The sequence below is a fragment of the Cornus florida genome, unplaced genomic scaffold (assembly GCF_030987335.1).
Source record: "Cornus florida cultivar Cherokee Brave unplaced genomic scaffold, ASM3098733v1 CherokeeBrave_3.0.0_Hap2_Chr06, whole genome shotgun sequence".
Lineage (NCBI taxonomy): Eukaryota > Viridiplantae > Streptophyta > Magnoliopsida > Cornales > Cornaceae > Cornus > Cornus florida.
In genome coordinates, this window is record NW_026775576.1 from 67,493,908 (window position 1) to 67,515,984 (window position 22,077).

Here is a 22,077-nt window from a genome sequence, read left to right on the forward strand (position 1 = left end):
GAGATTGGATTCATCCTAACATGTGCATCCCATCAACCTTGCATCAAATGTTGATTTTTTGGGATGGAAATGAGGTAAAAATTGTTGAGGCCGATAACAAACCCTTTTATAGCTAGAGTGTATTCGGCTGAGGCTGCACTTTATAATGAAACTGTTGTACCTATCAAATTTGTTGGCATTAACAGGATGGGACGACCAGCAGCGGCAACAATGAAGAAGAATTTAATTAATGCTGATATTAAAGAATTATTGTCAGAAGCAGCTCGGCCGAAAATTGATATTTTCAGGTCGACCATCAAGGACATTGAAGATGTTACTGATGGATCACAAAACCAATGAAGAAAAGAAGCGGCAAGCTTTCAGGGCCACTTGCATCAGACTGAAAGCATATCTGGCTGAGAAGAGATTGGCCAGAGAAGAACAGCTATATGAAGAGGTATCGGCCAGCACGGCCGATATAATTGAAGAAGGTTTCGAAAAGCTGGATGCAATCCAACTTGAAGATTTGGAGTCAGCCCCTTCCAGGATGGAAGATAATAAAGCAGAGGTGCAAGATCCTTTATTGAAAATAAATGTTGGTACTAAAAAAGATAATCGGCCATTATTTGTTAGTGCTTTGTTTGAGCCTAAATTCCAAGCCGATTTGATTAAATTATTAAATGAATATAAGGATTACTTTGCTTGGAGTTATGAAGAGATGCCTGGCCTGTCTAGAAAATTGGTAGAACATAGATTACCGATCAAGAAAGATTTTCAGCCATATAAACAACCACCAAGAAGGATGTCTTCGGAAGTAATGCTCAAAATTAAAGAAGAAATTGAAAGACTTCTTAAGGCAGGATTTATTCGAACAGTTAGGTATGTTGAATGGTTGTCTAATGTTGTTCCTGTAATGAAGAAGAATGGTAAACTTAGAGTTTGTGTGGATTTTCGCAATTTAAATAATGCCACTCCAAAAGATGAATATCCAATGCCTGTGGCCGATCAACTTATTGATTCGGCCGATAAGCATGAAATATTGTCTTTTATGGACGGCCATTCAGGTTATAATCAAATCTATTTAGCCGAGGAAGATGTTCATAAAACGGCTTTTAGATGTCCTGGGTCAATTGGTACTTTTGAGTGGATTGTGATGCCATTTGGCCTAAAAAATGCCGGTGCTACTTATCAAAGGGCAATGAATTCTATCTTTCATGATATGATTGGCCGATTCATGGAAATTTATATAGATGATGTAGTTGTGAAATCATCGGCCAAGAGACAGCATTTGGAACACTTGAAAAGGGCCTTTGAAAGGATGAGGATTCACAAATTGAAAATGAACCCATTGAAGTGTGCATTTGGAGTTTCAGCCGGGAATTTCTTGGGGTTCTTGGTACACAAACGAGGTATTAAAGTTGATCAGAACAAGGTCAAAGCTATTATAAATGCTAGGGCCCCAGCCAACAAAAAACAAGTGCAAAGGTTCCTCGGCCAGGTAGGTTTTCTTAGAAGATTTATTTCTAACCATGCTGGCCGAGTGCATGTCTTTTCGACTTTAGTGAAATTAAAGTCACATGAGAAATTCCATTGGGATGAATCCCATCAGAAAGCCTTTGACAAAATAAAAGAGTATTTGGCAAACCCCCCGGTTGTAATGCCTCCAAGAAAGAAGTGGTCGTTAAAGCTTTATTTATCGGCCGCAGAAGAATCAATTGGTAGTATGCTCGCACAAGACAATGAACATGGAAAGGAGCAGGCTGTCTACTACCTGAGTAGAATACTGACTGATGTAGAATGCAGATATTCCTCAATTGAGAAGCTTTGTTTATCTTTGTACTATTCGGCCATGAAGTTGAGAGTATACATGCGGCCTGTTGATGTTTACATTCTTTGTCAGACTAACGTGATCAAGTATATGCTATCAAGGCCATTGATCACTGGCCGAATAGGTAAGTGGGCTTTGGCTTTGATGGAATTCAATTTTATCTACGTCTCACAAAAATCAGTAAAAGGAAGGGTTCTGGCTGATTTTTTGGCCGATCATCCTTCAACTGATATTGATCCATGGGTTTATGATGAATTGGAGTCATCAGCTATATTCTTGACTCCTTGGATTTTGATGTTTGATGGATCAAGCACGGCTGATGGAGCAGGAGCAGGTATTGTTATTATTTCGCCAGCTGGTAGAAAGGCTTCATTCTCCTTCTTTTTAGATTTTAAATGTTCAAATAACCAGGCCGAATATGAAGCGCTTATAATCGGCCTGGAGATTTTAATTGAAATGGCTGTTAGAGATGTAAAAATTTTGGGAGATTCAAACTTAGTCCTTAGCCAAATTTCTGAAGATTTTAAGTGCCTAAGTTGGCAATTAAGGCCGTTTCATTCTCTGGCCACTTCATTAATCAATCAATTTGATAATGTTCAACTTAAGTTTTGGCCGAGAGGGCAGAATAAGGAGGCCAATAGCATGGCCCAAGCAGCCTCAGGAATAAGAGTACCAGTCGGAATAGAAGAGCAGTTGATAAAGATAACACGAAGATCTTTGCCATCGGCTGAATTGAGAAATACTATGTTTGATACTTGGACAATTGATATAGAAGATTTGGCCGACGATGACTGGAGGATACCATTTATAATGTTCCTTCGAAATCCAAACATCAAGGCTGATAGAAGTATTAAAAGAAAAGCGATCAACTTTGTGCTTCTAGATGGGGATCTATACAGAAAAGGGTTAGAAGATGGGCTCCTACTACAATGCATAAGCAAGGAGGAATCACTTCAGGTTATGGCCGAGGTACATGAGGGCAGCTGTGGGACTCACCAAGCTGGGATTAAAATGAGATGGCTGATTCGCAGGTATGGATATTATTGGCCGAGAATGAGAAAAGATTGCATAGATTACTCAAAAGGTTGTCAAGTTTGTCAAAGACACGGGCCGATTCAAAATGTACCAGCAAAAGAATTACAGCTAATAATCAAACTTTGGCCATTCAGAGGTTGGGGCCTTGACCTTATTGGTAAAATTAATCCACCATCAAGTGAAGGCCATCACTGGGTGATTGTTGCCACAGATTATTTTACTAAATGGGTTGAGGCCAAGGCTTGCAAAGCGGTTGATCAGCAAACAGTGATTAATTTCATGGAGCAAAACATCATCCACAGATTTGGGATTCCAGAAACACTTGTTTCAGACAATGTAACAGTATTTAGAGCAACTGATGTATTACAATTCGGCCACAACATGAATATTCATATGTCAGCCTCTACGCCATACTATGCTCAAGCAAATGGCCAGGCCGAATCTTCAAATAAGATTCTAATTGAGATCATTGAAAAAATGATCAAAGATAAGCCAAGAAGGTGGCATGAGACTTTGTCTGAAGCCTTATGGGCCTATAGGAACTCAAAAAGAACAGGCACAGGAGTTACACCATACATGTTAACTTATGGTCATGATGCTGTTCTGCCTATGGAGATGAAGGTTAAATCTGCCAGAGTTGCTTTTCAAAATAATCTAACTCCAGCTGATTATACTCAAGCAATGTTGGTAGAATTGGAAGATTTGGATGAATTTAGAAGGGATGCCTTGGATCATATCATAACTCACAAGAAGAAAGTGATGAGGATCTACAACAAGAGGGTAAAACCTAAGTCTTTTGCTGAAGAAGATTTGGTTTGGAAAGTTGTTTTGCCAGTGGGTAAAGTCGATAGGAAATATGGGAAGTGGTCCCAAAAATGGGAAGGGCCATACTTAGTCCATCAAGTCTTAAGTGGAGGAGCATATAGGCTGAAATATTTCAGTGGCCGATTACATGACTATCCCATTAATGGCAAGTACCTCAAGAGGTACGTACCGGCAATCTTTGAAAGGGAAAATTAGTGTTAGCCAGTACTTATGGCTGGCCATGTGTACCTTTATGTAATAAAAATCGGCCTATTTTTCTAGGCTGATTTGGTTATTTTAATAAATTCTTTCTCGCTAGAATGTCGATGCTTGTTTGGAGTAACAAAAAAGGCCATTTATTCATTGAAGTGTAAAAGATTACATCATTTAAAGATCATACACTAAGATGGCCACAAAAGGAAGCTAATATAAAAAAAAAAAAATTCATATGTTTGCAAATTTTTCCTTGAAATCGGCCCAAATAACTAAGGACCGATTGAAGGCCACCATGGCCTGCCTCTTTGACTCTTCCAATTGAGGTAATTCTCCACGAAGATTTGCATGCTCGTGAGCAAGGTCTTGAGCTTCAAACTGCAATGTGGCAGCTTCAGCAGACAAGATGGCCTTACGAGCATGGATCTGGTCGATCTCTTTCTGAAGGACATGTTCTCTTTCCTCAAGGCCGATGAACTCTGTATTCACTCTTTCAAAGGAGGAAGCTTGAATTAACAATTGGTTAGCAAGGGTATCCTTCCTGTTTTTACTCTTGTTGAATTGGTTGATTGCTTCATTGGCTTGGAAAATATCATCGGTCAGAGTTGGTAACTAGCCTTTAAAGGTAGCAATAGTGGCTTAAAGATCAACCGGAAAGTCTGGGTACTGGCTGAGTGTAGAAAGCACTGTTGTGAGCTCACTTTCAAAATTAGGAAGATCAGCAGCATCCCTTTTCAAGATCTCAAGTAAAGATTTTTTGGTCTCTTTTAAGGATTGTATAGGGATATTGGTTGAAGTGACTGGGGTGGCTCCAGAAGATTCACTTTCTTTCTCTTCGGTCACTGAAGCCACCACATCCTTAAAAAAATTGCTCAAGGCCAATAGAGATGAAGCAGGAACTTTTTGTGGAGGAAATAAAGGAATAATTTGAGTTTTCTCATACACAACCTGACAAAATGAGGAAAGATTAGATCTTAAGTTTTTTTTTTTTTTTTTTTTTTTTTTTTTTTTTTTTTTTTTTGGGACATGAGATAGTCAATACCTTAGATGATTCGGCTATGTCTGTCACTAAGAGTGGCTGATGACTGGTTTCTGGAGGAGGAAATTCTGGCTGAACCGCTGTGCTATCTCCCTGGGATGAAGTTTTAGCAGGAGTGACTTGAACATTGAAGGGCACCTCAATGGGATCATGAAAATCCTTCAGAGGGCTGAAATTTCTAACTGGGCTATAGACCAAGTCAAGAAGAGAAGATTGCTGCAAAAGAGAAGAAATTAGGGACCATATTAATTGAAAAGTTTGGAAATTTCAAGTACAATTATCTTTACCTCTTTTTCATCTGAGGAATGATCAGAAGAAGTGTCAGCCACATTAATTACGGGATCATCGGCCACGTCTTCTGTAGGATGAAGGCTTTCTAGATTTTCTTCCACTTCCTGTTTCTTACGTGTGCTCAATCTTGTTCTTTTTAAAGTGCCATGAGCAGTTGATTTCTTTCTTTTTCCCTGGAGATGGAAGCTTTATTAAAGTTTGTCTCGGCCAATAATAGTTGTGGCCGAGAATTAGAAATCAATATTGGCTAAGTATTTTAACAATTGAGCCGATATGATTGTCTTTGTGTGTTAATAGATAAAATAAAAAAATAAAAAAATAAAAAAAATAAAAAAAATACTTTTACCTTTGGAGGAATTGGAGGAACATCAGGGATGATGGCTGATTCAGTTATTGAAGGCTGAGGAGGTTGGCTGGAGGAAATCTCATCATCTTGGGGCTCAACGTCTTCTGGATTAAGCGAGGCTGATAAAGTTCCACTGTCTGAATCTGCGGAAAAAAAAAAAAGAAAAAAAAAGGGGGGTAAGAGAATTTCAATTAAAAGTTTATATATATATATATATATATATATATATATATATAAAGGAAGATCGTACCCTTGAGGAGGCTGACAGTGGCTTTGGCCTTAGCTTTTCTCTCTTTATTGGTCCTTATTGGAGCATCTGTTGGCTGAGAGAAAGGGAGTTTCTTGGCCGTTTGTTTTTTATCTTTGGGAGGATCTTTTTGAGGCATCTTCTTTGGGGTAACGGCCCGGGAAATTACGAATGCCCCTTCAAAGGCCACAGATATGAACTTGAAAGATTCCAATATTTTAACAACAAGGGACTGGCTATCAGCCGTCCTTGTAGAAGTAATGTAAGAAGACCACCATTGATCAAAACTAGAATCTGAGGCTGGGTTTTTTATGAAGGGTTGGAATTGGAATCCGACTTGTAGATTTGAGAACCGGGAGGACACGTTCTTTACATAGGAGTCATCTGGAAATACCACACGCCTATGGAAGTTTTTGTTTAAAGAGAAATAAGGGGGCATGGGGATCATTTGAGTCAGACCAAATTGCCTAGCAAGTTGGTTTGGATTGTAGAACTCAACTCCAACTTTTGAGTTTACTGTGCCTAGAGGGCCAGTGTTGAAGTGAAGGTCTCTTGAAAGTAAGAAACTAGCCCACATGGCCGAATGCTTATCAGCTGATTTTTTGGTAGACACTCCTTGAGGAGGAGTCAGCCATCGAGGTACTTGTGAGCAATGAGAAAAATGGAAGGAATTGGCTGATAGTCCTCTGTTCACAACCGGAGTAAAAGAAATTGAAGCAATCTCCAAACGAATGGGATTTAGGTACGGCTGATGCGTAACTTACAGAAAGTAATGGGTCATTGGCCGAAGGCCTTACCACAGGTCCGAGTTCAGGAAAGTACACTTGAAGCCAAATTTGAAATAACCAGAGGGGACCACCATAGCGTCCGAAGTTGGAGGTAAGCAAGTCATAAATCCCTCTATATAAATGAGAAAGCACCAAGGGGGCAAGAGCAAGGTGTTTACCTCTTGAAAGGGCAACGGCCACATGAATGTAATCCTTTGTGACTTAAAAGGCCGGTACGCATAGAAGAAACTTGTTCAGCCACGCCAACAAGAAGGCAATATGTTCAGCATCATTCACAGGGACGCGAGGATCCATGGTGGAAGTTAAGTATTTGCCATAAGAGGATTCAGATGATTTGGTTCCAGTTTGCTTTGAAGGGAAGATGAAAGGAGAATCCTTTTCTACCATTAAGGTACTTACATCAATCCCAAAGGGTTTAAGGCCGGTTAGATAGCACACGTCTTGAATGGTTGGAGCCATCATGCCACATTTCAAGTGTAAGGAGTTGGTGGAGGTCGACCAATTAAACATGGCTGCTATCATCAAGGCTCTGTCTTGGGCGATGTTAGTTTTACTTAGCTGAATGGCATCATATATGCCACAATCCTTCCATATTTCTCCCTTCACAGCTCCAACTCGGTCGACCCAATTGATCCAAGCATCATTTGGGCTATGCCATGTTCTAAAATGAAAGTGTGGCAAACTGCCATTTTCATTAGGAGGGAAGGTTTGAAGGAATGGAAGAACGTCGGCCAAAGGATAGAAAGGTGAGATTGATGAAGGAGTTTCATCAAGGAAAGCAGGACCTAAGCCTTTGAAGTCAGTACGAAGATCGATAAGGGTATTGAGACAATATTTGTAAGGAGATAGAGTTTTTAGGGATTTTTCTATGATGTTGCCATGAGTTGAAGGATCGGTAGGTTGAGGGATAGAGGTGGAATCAGTTGATTTAGTTTTCTTAGGAGCCATAGAGGACGTCAGGAACGATTTCGCCGAGAAAGAATTTCAGAGATAGAAAGTTTAAGGAAAGAAGAATGATTTTAGGGATTAGAGGGTATCAAGCTAAATACTTGTTGGATGTAATAGCGGATTAGTGTAGTAGCCGCTTTAATTGGGAAAGATAACCATTAAAACAGGTGGTTGGGAAAAGGATTTATTACTAAAATTTGAATTACAATTTTAGGCCGATTCAAATTCCAAACGCTTCGTATCATAAGTGATAAAAGCCTTTGAAATTCAGGGGGCATTTGTTGGCACCAAAACTTGGCAGCCACTTCAGCAGCGACATGGACCAATGGGAAGCCGATAAGGGTTGAGCATGTCCAAGAATGGATCGGCCAGTTTGAAAATATTAGGAGCAAATATAGAAAGATATATTTCAGCCACCTAATGATATGGCAGTTGCTGAAATATAGCAACTCACATTTGACTTTTTTCAAAATGGGCTGTTAATAGAAAAGGAAAAGGCTAGAGTTTGGATGAAACTCAATAACTAAATTCCTATAAAATAGGAAGTTTAGTTTGATGAAAGAAGGAAAGCTTTGAAGACATGTATATAAGGTTGGCAGCATGAAGTGAACAAATCTAATTGTGACAAGTGGCCTTGACATGGCGCTAAAGGATGGGTCACTTGGGATAGAACACGGCTGCCAAGTTTATAAAAGGAAGTTGCTAGAACTTAGCAACTTTTCAGCAACTTTCTAGCAATATCTCGGCAACTTACATGTGATTAAATCGAGGAAGGTTGTTTATACAGAGATTTCCTACTGAAACAAAACAAGAAAGGAAGCAGAATAACAATAGGATTTGACTGAGTTCAAATTGTGAAGAAAAAGAATCAAAGAAGGAGAGATTTTCTAGCAATAACTTAGGAAAATAAGTTGAGATAGAACTTCTATAAATAGAAGTATTGTATTCCTATTCCAATTCGTCCAGCACCACCACAAAACATGCATTTCAACTAAAATGTTTTCAATTGACTCTACGTCATTTTTTCCTATCAATTTCTTTATTTCAATTTAATGGCAATTGATTAGATCATTGTCAACTATTTCAATTCAGCCATTTACTTTCTTTCAATTTCAATTATGCCAATTTTAATTACGCAATTTTAGTTAGGCTTTCAATTCAATGGCAATTGATTAAATTCTTGCCATTGAATCGTAGTGACAATTGATTAAATTCTTGTCATTACTTGGCTGATAGCAATTGATTAAATTCTTGCTATCACGTTTCAGTGGCGATCGATTAAATTCTTGCCATTGTGTTTAGCTGATGGCGATTGATTAAGTTCTCGCCATCACGTTCGGCCGGCGATCGATTAAGTTCTTGCCGCCTGTCTTCACTCGGCCATTCCATCCATTCAAACATTCATCAGCCGTTACATTTCTTTAGACACTCTAAAAAGTCCTTGCTACAAACAAGGCATAAAAGAAACATTGCTGGGAGTTCTTACTAGTCTCTCTCCCACACAATCGCCTGAGAGTCAGCCATCGGAAAAAGGGATAGGCTGGTGTTCAATTACATATTTTGGGTATTTTGTACAAATACTCTGGCACGCCCGCGAAGAGTCCATCGACCGGCGTAGGGAACAAAAACCGCGCGAACAGAAAGTACCTAAGGATCTTGAGTTATGTGTTCATATTCTCTCTTTCATTTTTGTTGTGAAATTTGCATTCACCAATCACATGGAACATCAAAAATTTGTGTGAAAAAAAAAAAAAAAAAAAAAAAAAAAAAAAAAAAAGAAGACGACGACAACAGCAAGAACAATAACAATACATTACGACATATCCTAATACACAACTTACAACTGGAATCAGGAAAGTACGGCTAATAGAGCAACCCACTGGAGATCATTGTCTGAAGATTAAAAGGTGGAGCAAATTGTTTGTAATAACTTTATGTTTAATTCTTGTGCTCATAAATTTTGACTCAACAAGGCCATTTAATCCCCAAAAAAAATGTGTTTAGTACTTATTGTCATTGGTGAATTGTTACCATCATTCAGTTTGTTTTTACATTGAAGGCAACAAGAGGCAACATAAAAACAAAAACAGATATCCTGCAACGCCTGCTTGGCACTCTCAAGCCCTGCAAACATCATTCCACTTCACATTTGGCTTCCCTCTGTCTCCGCCTCGATCCATTCTTAGGCTTTGTCTTCCGCCGCGTGGCTACTGCAGCATCCCCATTGGAGGGAGAACCAGTCCCTCCAATCAAGAACAGCCCGAATCTCTTCGGCCCTCCTCTAGTACTCAGTGCTTAATCTTTGGGTTCTTCTCATACTTCAAATGGGTCTTAAAGCGCCTGCTTCACACACAATATGAATGTGAGCATTCGTATAAACAATTAATATAAACATACAATATAGCCTGCTCCTTAAAATTGCCATACATCTTCTTCTAATGACGAAAACGACACAGAAATCAAACCTTAAAAATACCCAAAATGCAATCATATCATTAAAGCTTCTTCAATTCATTGACAGTTGATGAAAAGTGATTTCCCAATTACTCAACAACTCAAACGCTCATTTTTTGTTGTTTCGATGGTTTCTACAAATTTAAGGTGGTTTGAAGCAAATCAATCCTTCAACTCAACCAGATACAAGCAACCCAATACGACAAATTCAAGACGTTCAATTGAGACTTCCAATCTTGAGAAAATCTTACTACTTAAAAAGCTAGAAAAACACCTAACAACATAATAATTTTTTATTCGATGTTTAATTTGACTCTGACCAAATTTTAGAGTGCTTTCAATTTGATCGGAATCTGAAAACCCAAAACTGGAAAACGCTAAAAAGCTAAACAAAACTAAAATCAGCAATCAAACAGTTGAAGAGAAGAGAAATTGAGGGTAACAGACCTTGTACTAGCGTTTTGCGATGAGAGAGAGAGGGGTTCAATTGGGAACCTTGACTGAGAAACGAGAGACGCAGTAAATTTCCAAGTGGGAACCATGACTCTGAAACGAGAGACGCAATTGGGAACCACGGTTTCAATTTTTACGTTTCATTAGTCAAAGTTAAATTTGTCAATAAATATTTTTATAAATACTTAACTACCACTAAGTCATATATTTCTTCTCACCAGTTCAGAAGATGAAAGTGCCTCTATAATATTGTTTTTCCATTTACACTAGCATCAATTTTTACTTCTTCTTCTTGTTCTTTGTCGTTTTTTTATTATCCAATTCTTTTACTCATTCTTTTATGACTGTAGCCTTATTGCAGCCTTTTACCAATTTAGTCTTAGTTTGTTTCGACCTAAAATATTTTTCTTCAAAAATATATTTTTTTTAAGTAAAATAATTTTTTTACTTTTCGGTGAACAAACAAGACCATATTTATGTTACGTGAATGAGAAAATAGCATAAGAACTTTATATAACGGTGAAGTCCATCCCTTTCAATACACTCAACCTGAATCACATTGATGAAATATGGAGGAATGATAGTAAATAGAGGAAAGGTCAAATCAAATACTCTTAAATTCTTACCATAGCAACAATTGTCACAACAAACAGGACTTTATTATACATACTAATAGAGAGAGAAAAATAAACTACATCCTCTGTCTACTTGATCTAGAAGAGCAAAGCATCACTGTGTTTGCCGAAAATGCCATCACCATAGGTAGATTTGATCATATCCCAAAGCAGAGGAAATTGCCAGGATGCAAACAAGATCACGGGTGCAGTAGAAAAAACACTTATAGGAGTAAGAATCCACGATTTCTTTTGTCCAAAAATAAGGTAGAGGGTGGCTCCAAAAGCTATCATCATAGATACTATAGAGACAAATAGAGTTATGAGACCAAAAATTAATCTTTTGGGTAGAGTGGATAGAAAATCAATCTCTGCATAACGCGAAGTGAGAATTGACAAGAACATTAACAAAGAGGAAGCAGATGAAAAAAGAGCTAGCGCATCGGATATGATAAAGATTATAAATGCTTTATCTTTGGAAAAAATTGGAAGGCCGTTAATGTTATCACTTCCACCTGGTACTGTAATGACAGCGGCAAATACTATTGTAACAACTAGAGCTGCGACAATTGTGCATGAGTTAGCCGTGTCTTTTAACCATTTCTCTCCTTCTTTCATCAAGTCTCTATGTGTCTCAGAAAATATCATGGCAGGTGTCTTTCTTCCAATTTCCCACTTGCTCCCATAAAAAATTGAAATTTTTTCTACTTCCTGCAATAAATTGGATGATTTTCGATTAGAATGCACATTTGATTTGTTCCAAAAATAGAGAGTTAAAAATATGAGTTGGTGTAAAAAAAATTTTGAATTTAATATATCATTTTTGCCCAAAAGAAAGGAATTTATGTATTCTTCTTTTTGTTTCATTTATCAATAAATAAATAAATTTAAACTAAATTTCTTTACCGTCCGCTCATCCAGGGACCAGGGAACATATATAAAGTTCCATTACAGGGTTGAGGTGCCCAAGGCTAACATGTCTCGGATCTTTATTTGTGAAAATAAAATAAAATTTTTAGGTTCTATGTTATGTACTTCTATATGAAATTGGAGTCTTAAAATTAAAATTGGTGAAATTGCAAAAAAAAAAATTAACTTTAATTTTCTATAAATTTAAAATAAACTTTTCTCCAATTACTCCAAAGTTCAATTATAAGGATTCAATGTTATACAGCCAAACATAAGTATAATCCAGCTGGTTGTAATGCCTCCAAGTTGTAAAAGCTCTGCAATTTTAAATGCGGCAACCACAATAGAAAGAAGTATTAAATTGAAATTGATACTTCATAATTAAAATTGAAAAAAATTTAGTTCTAAGCCTGATATGATTAAATTTAGGAAGATAAATTTTGTAATTATATATATATATATATGATATGATTAATCGAACATAGAATTTTTTATTTTTTTTCAGACCAAAATGTTAGAGAGAATTTTAGAAAATTTGTGGTGAACCCACATCCACATCCAAAATGTTAGAGGACAATTTTTTAATTCAGAAAAATAATTTTCAATTCATTGTAGTTGCTAAAAGAAGTCCTATCTTTATTTAGATGGCACAACCTATTTACAACTCAATCAGAAAATGTACAGGGTCCTAACTTTACAGACATGTTTAGTAAATGAGAAAATAAAGAAAATTACTATCACAAGTCATATTTTTAAGAGGCATAAAAATATTACCTTAAACCATTGTAGTTCAAGTTGCATTTGTAGAGCTGCACCAGCTGCATCAATTTTGAGTTTGCTACTTTGCTCACTTTTTAAACATGCAACTAGATCCAAGCTAGTGTTGAGCGATGAATCAGGCCATGTTAAAAGAGAATGGATAATAGACTTGTCAGAAAGTTGATAAATGAGTTTAAATACGTTTCTCTGACGGTTCAAAATTGCAATATAAAATAAATTTTGTTCCTCCTCGTTTGTGGTATATATTGTTTCAGGAAATACTGAAATAATCTCTTTAACAACTTCCGGAATCCCCAAAGTTGTTGCGGCTATTAGTGATGCTCTGATTATATCTCCGACTTCTGAGAAATCAAATTTTTCATATTCCATGCACAGTTGTTTGACAAGCTGAAGTGCGTGCTCATTTTTCCATTTTATCTCTCGAACTCGCTTGATCCATGGCACTGCTTAAGTCGAAGAATTTATTAAGAATGAAGTATTTGGTGTAAATGATTTATAGTAAATATCATTAAACGTAAAAAGTTGCTACTATCAATTTATCGGTTCCTTACCTAGCATTTCAGCCACTTTCCAAAATAAGCAGAGCAACTTTTGCTTCATTGTATCTACAAAATAATATATATAAAACAAAATTAAAAATAAAATTACTTCACTGCACTCTTACAACCAGGGCGACTCAATCTAATTGGGGGCCTTAGGCAAAAAATAAAAAGTGACCTTTTCAAACAATATAAATAAAATTAGTCACAACTCAAAAACAAAATATACAAATATATAAAAAAAAAAATACACACAAATTTATAATAACAAAAGTTAATAAAATTAAAGAAAAAGAACTGTTGAACCTAATTTAGAAAATTCAAATTCAATACTTCTACAAATTTTTCAATAGAATAAAAATGCGTTCATAACAATTGTAAACACTTATAATGAGAGTGGGAGGAGAGACTTGTTGAAAAGAAGAAGATAAAACATAAAAACATACTAATAATAAAATAAAAAGAATATGGAAAGCTTTTGCCATTTTTCCGAACAACGACATTAAATAGATATTTAATATTTTACTATTGGCTTAACTTACACAAAAATGTTTTTAGTGCCGGCATAAAAAAAGTGAATGAGAGGGAAAGAGAAATTAAGAAAGATTTTTGGGCCTAATATTAAATTTCTATATCGGTTAGGATTTCTTGTAAATCATGAATGAAAGTAGAAAAAGAAAAAGCAAAAAAAACATCATACAAGAATGTAAATCTTTGGTGGCCTATTAAATTTATGTATGAAGTTATTTTAGAATATAAATATTTGAAGTTACTATATAAATATTTGAGACCTAATATAAAATCGGAATGAATGAAAAGAGAGAGAAAAGAGAAAAAATAATTATTTTAGGATATAAATATTTAAGACCTAATATAAAATCGAAACGAGCGGAGAGAGAAAAAAGTTATTTTAGGATATAAATCTTTAAAACCTAATATAAATTTTTTATATTTATTAGAATTTAACAATATTAAAAAACAATTATAATATAACTTAATATAAAAAAAATAAAAAAAAATCTAAAATTTTGGAGTTTTTTATTGACCGGGTCGCCTAAGGCCCAAGCCGGGCTTACAACAAAACTTGCGTATGTCAACCAAAAAAGAAAATTAACTACCCTTAATTTTAACTTGATAATTTCAATGCAACCACTAATTCCACCATCTATTAAATTTTAGGTGACATGCGTAACACTTAACTGGTTGTGGTAGATATATATATACATATATAGTTTCTAACAACAATTGTTTGTCTGATATTTCATATGATATAAAAAATAAAAAATAAATAATTGTCGACCCATCCATGTTTCTATTCCTATAGTCAGTACTGCGCCTTTTCCACTCCCATACTATGACCGGGATCCCCCATATCATTAGCCTGAGGCTGCATTCATTTATGAAACTTGACACGTGGGAAGGACTGACCCTCCTGTTCTTTAGTCAGAAACCGCAGGAAAGACATCTTTTGTAGGATTTCCCTTTATCTGATGTTGGAATAGGTTTTCCGCCCTAAATCTAGGGCATACAGACCACAGGAGCAAATTTATATGATATAAAAAATAATAAATAAATAATAACAGACAAACAATTGTTATTAGAAACTATATATGTATGTGTGTGTGTATATATATATATCTCAAATATAGAGCGAAAAATAATTAATAGACTGTAAACAGACCATAAATGCAGCAATTTATAGGATTCTCAATGTCTCCACCGCTCCAGTGCCATGTAGGCTCTTCCAACTTTGCCGGAACATCTAGAAAAGAAAATAGTGGGCAGTGAAATAGGTGAGTGAGTACTACTTTCTTTATAAAATAAAAATTAAAATTAAAATTAAAAACTTTCTAAAAGACACAGTTCAGTAGTACAAAAGAACAAGTGGCAAATTATAATTTTGTATATTAAGTCTATCTCTCTTTTATTTTGGTTTCATTTATGAAACCTTCAGGAAAAATAATTTAATAAGAAAAAAAGAAAAGCGGAGAAAAGTGGAATATTTTGGTTTCCCGTCTAATTTTGTATCACATTTGTGGTTGCAGTCCGTAATTCTCTTGTTATTCTATGTGGGGCTTGAAAACTTCTTAATTAGTTCATTAATTCGTTCCCAAAGAAAGGCTCCAGATGATAAACTCAAGAAAATATTTTACCCTTTTTTGGTCATCGAGTTTAGTGAATTGTTGACTTTCAAATTTAGTTTAATGGCATCTAAAAATTTCTATTGTGCCTATAGAAAATTTCTATTGCTATCGATATGCATGCCTAGGCCCAACAAGAGAAAAAAATAATAATAATAAATCAAGAAGAGAGGGAAAGGATAGACTTAGACGAACAAAAGTAGATCAAGCTTTGGCCAAAGTTGAATTTTTTTCCACTTCGAAATGCAGAATTTTCCATAGAAATTGCTTGCAATAGAGAGAGCTGCAGTTCCTCCCTTGCAAATGCACCATAGCGCTTAACCAACAGTAGAGCAATGTCTGTTAAAGAGAGAGAAAAGAAAAGGTTAACTACAAATTAAGGAACTATTCTTTTTTATTGCATTTTCTGTTCCTATAAAATAAAATACTACTCACCGTATAGACCATGTAATATCAAACCAATAACAACATCACCCCCATCTTCGTCATCCTCAAATGGCCTATGATTAATGACATCTCCGGTGACGTCCATTAAGTAAAGGACCATATTTCTGTGGCCAAGGTAAGCAGCTAGCTGGAGAGGTAGATTCCCGTAATCGTCTTTAACATTGGGCAGACTTTGGTCCTTGGCCACTAACAACTTTGCTGCCTCAAGGTTGTCGGATGATACTGCTAAATGAAGACTTGTCTGGCATTTGTGATTAGTTACAGTCAAATCCTCATCTGATGACATAAAATCCAATAGATTCTTAACAAAATGGTTTCTCTTCTGAGACCTAATTGCTACCATCAGTATTGTTTCCCCCTGTCCCGTGATGTCCGCATGGACTGCATCTTGTTCTTGTTCCAAGAATTCTTTGGCTTTGTCCCATTCACTTCTCAGTGTAGCTCTATGCAGCGGCCGGTAAAAGCCTAAATCTTTATCTTGGGCGGCTTTGTTTTTCACTGCCATTCAAATTAAACAAACATAAAAATTTGTACTCTCATAAAGTGTGGCGTATAAAAAATAAATAAAATAAAGCATTATCATAAATTAGAAGGAAATAAATAAATAATAATAATAATAAAATTATAATAAACTATCTATCTATGTGGTGTGCAAGAGATTGAGCTTACTCGTTTCACTTCTTTTGTAGGAACTCTTTTGAGTAAAGACTTTTTGTAATTTATTCCACATATCATGGGCAGTTTCCGAGTTCACCACACATGCAACAAGATCTTTTTGATCCATCGTCCCCATTATCCAGCTTTGCAGTAGGCCGTCCGTTCTTTTCCATGCCTCTCGCCTATTATCGTTCTTCCATGTTTCGTCTGGTCTAGGAACTGTGCCAGTTATGAAACCTTTCAGGCCTTGTGTCTTAATAAGACGTCGCATCAATTTTGCCCACAAAGAGTAGTTTTCTCTAGAGAGCTTGACGGGAACATAGTCCCCCACGTTAACCTCTACTGGGTATGGGTATTCTACACAAGATTAATTAAAGCACATCAGTTTTCCACTGTCGTGTTATCAAAATGAATTAATTAGTCTATATGTATTTACCCATTTACACATTAATCAGGGAGAAATTTTATTGGACTACAATAATTAATTAACTAGATTATCAATCCAACACACCCACTGAAAATTCTTTATTTTAATGAACTATGCGATGACCCAAGTAACCTTACCAATTAGAGTTTTAGAATTGGACAATTTGTCTAACTTTGTCCACATATCACTGGCAGATTGCAAATCCAAAACACTTGGAAGGAAGCTTTCATTGATTGTCCTTATTATCCAACTTTGCAACAACGCATCTGTTCTTTTCCACGCCAAGGAATCTATTCTTGGGATATGATGATGTTGTGGAAAAATGAAACCAATCAATCCTTGATTCGCAATAAGACGAACCATCAGACATCTCCACTCACGATAGTTGCCATAGGAAAGCTTGAAGGGAACAAAGTCACACGCGTTCACCTCTATTGGGTATGGGTACACTGCAATTAAATTAAAAGAGGAAGAGTTTAAGTCACTGATGGAATTAACATTGGAATATAATTAAGCAAAGACCTTACGTACCCATATTAGTTTCATGCATGATAATTAACCTTTCCCATATATCTTTTGATGTTTCAAGCAGTACCAAGTCTCGCCGGATGTCTACATTGATCGTTTCCTTGATCCATCTTTGCAACTTCTCGTCTGATTTTCTCCATTCATCATTGCTGCTGCTGTTGTCATCAGAAAGTGTTTGTTTTGAAGCCTCTCCATTGATGAAACCAAGCATGCCCTGACTCTCAATAAAATGAAGCATCAGTGTTTTCCAACTGGAGTAGTTATCGGTACTACTAGAGAGCTTGATGGGAACAATGTCCGTGACATTGATATCTATTGGGTACTCTGCAAATTAAAAAGAGAGGAGAGTTTGAGAATTAATTTAAACAATTAATCATTGAAGCTAGCTATCTAAGTTAAAGTACGCACTACATATATTTGTAAATTAATGTAAATTAAAACATCCAAATAATTAAGTGATGAGCTTACCCATTTTTCTCTCACCCAGGATAACCAACTGTGACCAAATATCTTTAGCAGTTTTCCAGCACTCAACACTTGGAAGAACATCTTCATTGATGGTTTGCTTTATCCATCTTTGCAAGAGCTCGTCGGATCTTTTCCAGTCCTGATAATCCTGGTTCTCTATCTCCTTCGTGCGAAAGTAGAAGCTATCGTCATCATCATCAACTGGTACTCTGATCGTTTCAGGTGGTGCTGAAACCTCACCGCTTATGAAACCAAACATGCCTTGATTCTCAATAAGACCAAGCATCAATGACTTCCACCTAAAATAGTTATCTAATTTAGAGAGCTTGATTTGAACAAAATCCCTCACGTTGATCTCTGCTGGGTGTGGGTACTCTGCAAAAAGAGGTTAAGTTGGAGAAAAATTAATCAATTAATGATGGATATGCTAGGTTGAAGTACTCATACTTATATGTAAATTAATTAACTATATATGTATGTAATCATTCACATAATTAATTAAGTCACGACCATAAATACCTATTTTTGTTTCATGCAGGGTAATTAACTTTGACCACATATCTTGAGCAGTTTTCAAGCACACCACATGCGGAAGAACTTCTTCACTAATCGTCGCTCTTATCCATCTTTGTAACAATTCATCCGATCTTTTCCAGTCCTCGTAATCCTGGTCCTCGATCTCCTTTGTGCCCTTGGGAGAGTTAACATCATCGTCATTTGGTATTGTGATCTTTTCCGGTGGTGCCACAACTTCACCATTGATGAAACCAACCAAACCTTGCCGCTTAAAAAAAAGAAGCATCTTCTTTCTCCACACAAAGTAGTTTTGTTTAGAGAGAATGACTTTAACAAAACGCCTCACGTTAACCTCTTCTGGATATGGGTACTTCTTTACAGAAGACAATATTTCAGAGTCTGAGGAAGATGCCATATTAATATTGGAAGGCAAAGACGGGGAGTATGTGAAAGTTTAAGAGGCGGAACTCTTAGGTGTACTAGAGCTTGAATGTAGAGTTTCTCCCTCTCTAAACTGCTATACATGTAAATATAGAGATGGAGTATATCTCACATTATTCAGTTACATGAAACCGGTCCCATTGATGATTGATCATTTGTGAAACCAATTAGCAAGTAACAAAGGAAGAAAAATATGGGTTTGGGAAAGATTCCGCAATATAAACAGATGCGTTGTGATGGATGTATAATTAAGGAAAGATTACTAAATTAACGCACTATTGAGATAGGCTCTGCAGATTACGATAAGGATTACAGATTGAGATAGGCTTTACAGATTACGATAAGGATTAAAGATTGTGATAAGGATTAAAGATTACGACGAAGATTAAGTCTACAGATTACAATAAGGTAATTCTACGTGACATCTTAACCTAAACCCTATAAAAAAGGCGGGGGATCAACGTTTTGAGGTACGCAATAAACCCTAACTCAATTTCTCGATTTCTCCAGGGAGATTATCATTCACACTGACTTGTTCGTCGGAACCTACTCCACCGGTAACACACCGGTGTTCGTAGGATCACTTTTTCTTCTCTTTATTCAGGAAGTCAGATCAGATCCAAATTGCGTAGAATCCATCATCAACAGTTGGCGCCGTCTGTGGGAACGATTTTAGTTCTCTAAATAAAGTATGGTTCGATTGCGATCTGGTCTGGTTGCTGGCGAATACGAAGCGTTGCAAACTTCTGATCAAAGGGACTTGACGAGGCAACCCCCCGCATTCCCAAACGATCAGGAACGCGTCACAGCGTTGGAACAACAGGTTTAAACCCTAAATAAGGGAATGAACCAATTAGTCCAGAAAAATTCAATGATTTTACAACGCTTAGCCGCCCTTAATGAGGTAGAGAATAATGAAGTACCCAAGAATGACTCCCGTAGGATTGACAACGAAGCTGAGCTTAGTCAAATAGGGGGTCAACAGAGAAGCCATCACCATCGGTCTCTTGAACTGAATAATACCAGGCTCCGTGCAGGTACCTCTAGTTGTGTTGGTGACAAGATTGAAGACGTCACTTATTTCAATCTGTAGATGCAAGATCTAAGAACTAGGGTCAAAGACGTCATACAAGCAATGAAAGGGAAGGGCCAGGCCACAGTGAACGATCTGGTACAGAAGACCAACCTAGCATTTAGCCTCGCTGTTATGTTATGAGTTGTCCTCTACCTAGCAAATTTAATATGCCAAATCTTGAGAGCTTCGATGGGACGCGGGACCCTCTCGATTATTTGGAGACCTACAGCCGACTCTTGAGAGCTTCGATGGGATGCGGGACCCTCTCGATCATTTGGAGACCTACAAAGCTCTTATGTATTTGCAAGTCGTACCAGATGAGATTATGTGCAGGGCTTTCCCTACCACACTAAAGGGTTGGGCTCGTCCTTGGTTCAATAAATTAAAGCCAGGCTCCATTGAAATCTTTAATGAGTTAAGCAAACAATTCATTGGACACTTCATCGCTGGGCAGAGGCATAGGAGACAGCAACACACTTATTGAATGTGAAACAGCAGAAGGGAAAGCCTCTCCGTGGTTACATAAGTCGTTTTAACGCTGATATGCTGCAGGTAGAAGAGGTGGATGACAAGGTTGCCCTCACAGCCTTTATGGGAGGACTACAGACTTCTAAGTTCCTATTTTCCTTATCAAAAGAAGCCCCTACAAGCATGACAGAGTTGATGGTTAGAGCATGGAAGCACATGAACGCTGAGGATGCTATGAATGCACGAAAAAACAAAGATGGTGAAGATAAGAGGTCGGAGAAGAAGGGGTCCAAAGGCCAGTATACTTCGTGAGCAGAGCACTTAGGGGTGCGGAGGAAAGATATCCAAGGATGGAACAGTTGGCCTTTGCTTTAATTGTGTCCGCTAGGAAACTAAGACCATACTTTCAAGCGCATACGATAGTGGTCCTAACAAATCAACCCCTTCGACAGGTCCTACACAAGCCAGAAAGCTCTGGTCGACTAATGAAGTGGTTAGTAGAGTTAGAAGTGTTCGACATTCAGTATAAGCCAAGAACAGCAGTAAAGGCTCAGGTGTTGGCTGATTTCTTAGCTGAGTTTACCCCTCCAGAAGAGGAGAAACAACCCCAATTTTTGACAGAACCAGGTTTAAGTAAGCAGATGGGCCCAGAAGTAGTCTGGGACTTGTTCGTGGATGGGTCATCTAATGTTCAGGTTAGCGGAGCCGGGCTTGTTCTTGTCTCCCCAGAGGGAGAAAGTATACAGTACCCATTTCGGTTTGGTTTCAACGCAACCAACAACAAAGCAGAGTACGAAGCCTTGATAGCGGGATTAAAAGTGGCAAATGCCCTAGGGGTTGAACAATTACACCGACTCCGAGCTGGTCGCTGGACAAGTTCAAGCGGAATATGAGGCATGAGACGAGAAGATGAAGAGTTACCTACAAAAGGTGAAGGAATTAAAGAATCACTTCCAAAGATTCTCAATTCATCAAATACCACGAGAAGAGAATGGGAAAGCAGACGCTTTAGCCCGGCTAGCTACTGCATTGAACCTGAGATCAATAAGAATATATCACTGGAATATTTAGACGAACCATCTATATCTCAGGAGAGACAAATTGAAGTGCAACAAGCGATATTGAGTGTGGAATGGGCAGATCCTATCATCAGATATATCAAGGATGGGGTGCTACCAACAGACCGAGCAGAAGCTCGAAAGGTCAAGATGCGGGCAGCTAGGTATACGCTTATCAAAGGGGTGCTCAACAAGAGAAGTTTCTCCATGCCGTATTTACGATATGTTTCTAGCGAGAAAGCTGACTACATTTTAAGAGAGATCCACCTAGGAGTTTGTGGAAACCATGCTGGGGGTAGGTCACTTGCCAACAAAGCCATCCGACTAGGATACTATTAGCCCACCATGCAGAAAGATGTACTTGACTTCGTTCAAAAGTGCGACAAGCGTCAACGATTTGCCAACATCTCAAGACAACCGTCAAAGGAGATGACTCCCATGTCAAGACTATACCTCTTTCCCCCTTAAAAGAATGAAGGGTCAGCTTCATCTTCTTCCCTCGTAAAAAGATGAGGGGTTAACTACTTCCCTTGTTAAAGGGTGAGATGAGTGAAGCTCATAGTAATCTACTTCCCTCGTAAAAA

General features: G+C 37.3%; 2 protein-coding genes and 1 long non-coding RNA gene across 4 annotated transcripts; 1 reads left to right on the forward strand and 2 right to left on the reverse strand.

Annotated features, from left to right (window-relative positions):
• Window positions 1–319: 319 nt before the first annotated feature.
• On the forward strand, window positions 320–3,862 carry LOC132314258 (uncharacterized). The gene is made up of 2 exons (XM_059813141.1): window positions 320–2,278; window positions 2,432–3,862. Exons 1-2 carry the CDS (start codon window positions 320–322, stop codon window positions 3,860–3,862), a joined length of 3,390 nt encoding a protein of 1,129 aa, XP_059669124.1.
• A 5,406-nt stretch (window positions 3,863–9,268) lies between these two features.
• LOC132314904 (uncharacterized) lies at window positions 9,269–10,686 on the reverse strand. The gene is made up of 2 exons (XR_009483540.1): window positions 10,420–10,686; window positions 9,269–9,858 (listed from the first exon to the last, which is right to left on the reverse strand). It is a non-coding gene; the product is annotated as an uncharacterized LOC132314904 (long non-coding RNA).
• A 327-nt stretch (window positions 10,687–11,013) lies between these two features.
• Window positions 11,014–19,187, reverse strand: LOC132311840 (uncharacterized). Of its 2 annotated transcripts, XM_059809964.1 has the most exons (11): window positions 18,455–19,187; window positions 17,936–18,310; window positions 17,471–17,791; window positions 17,077–17,388; window positions 16,525–16,869; window positions 15,844–16,353; window positions 15,604–15,747; window positions 14,949–15,029; window positions 13,280–13,333; window positions 12,723–13,171; window positions 11,014–11,750 (listed from the first exon to the last, which is right to left on the reverse strand). In XM_059809964.1, the coding sequence occupies exons 1-11, from the start codon at window positions 18,864–18,866 to the stop codon at window positions 11,139–11,141; spliced, it is 3,615 nt and encodes a 1,204-aa protein (XP_059665947.1). In that variant the 5' UTR covers window positions 18,867–19,187; the 3' UTR covers window positions 11,014–11,138. The 2 variants fall into 2 exon arrangements, with proteins under 2 accessions (XP_059665947.1, XP_059665948.1); XM_059809965.1 differs by lacking the exons at window positions 11,014–11,750; window positions 12,723–13,171; window positions 13,280–13,333 and adding an exon at window positions 14,457–14,785.
• Between the last annotated feature and the right edge of the window lie 2,890 nt (window positions 19,188–22,077).

Coding starts and splice junctions, on each gene's coding strand:
- LOC132314258 (XM_059813141.1), top strand. CDS start 320: ATGGATCACAAAACCAATGAAGAAAAGAAGCGGCAAGCTTTCAGGGCC. Junction 2,279..2,431: donor TTGAAATGGCTGTTAGAGAT/GTAAAAATTTTG, acceptor CCGAGAGGGCAG/AATAAGGAGGCCAATAGCAT.
- LOC132311840 (XM_059809964.1), bottom strand. CDS start 18,866: ATGGCATCTTCCTCAGACTCTGAAATATTGTCTTCTGTAAAGAAGTAC. Junction 17,792..17,935: donor CCTGGGTGAGAGAAAAATGG/GTAAGCTCATCA, acceptor TTTAATTTGCAG/AGTACCCAATAGATATCAAT. Junction 11,751..12,722: donor TTGAACTACAATGGTTTAAG/GTAATATTTTTA, acceptor AATTTATTGCAG/GAAGTAGAAAAAATTTCAAT.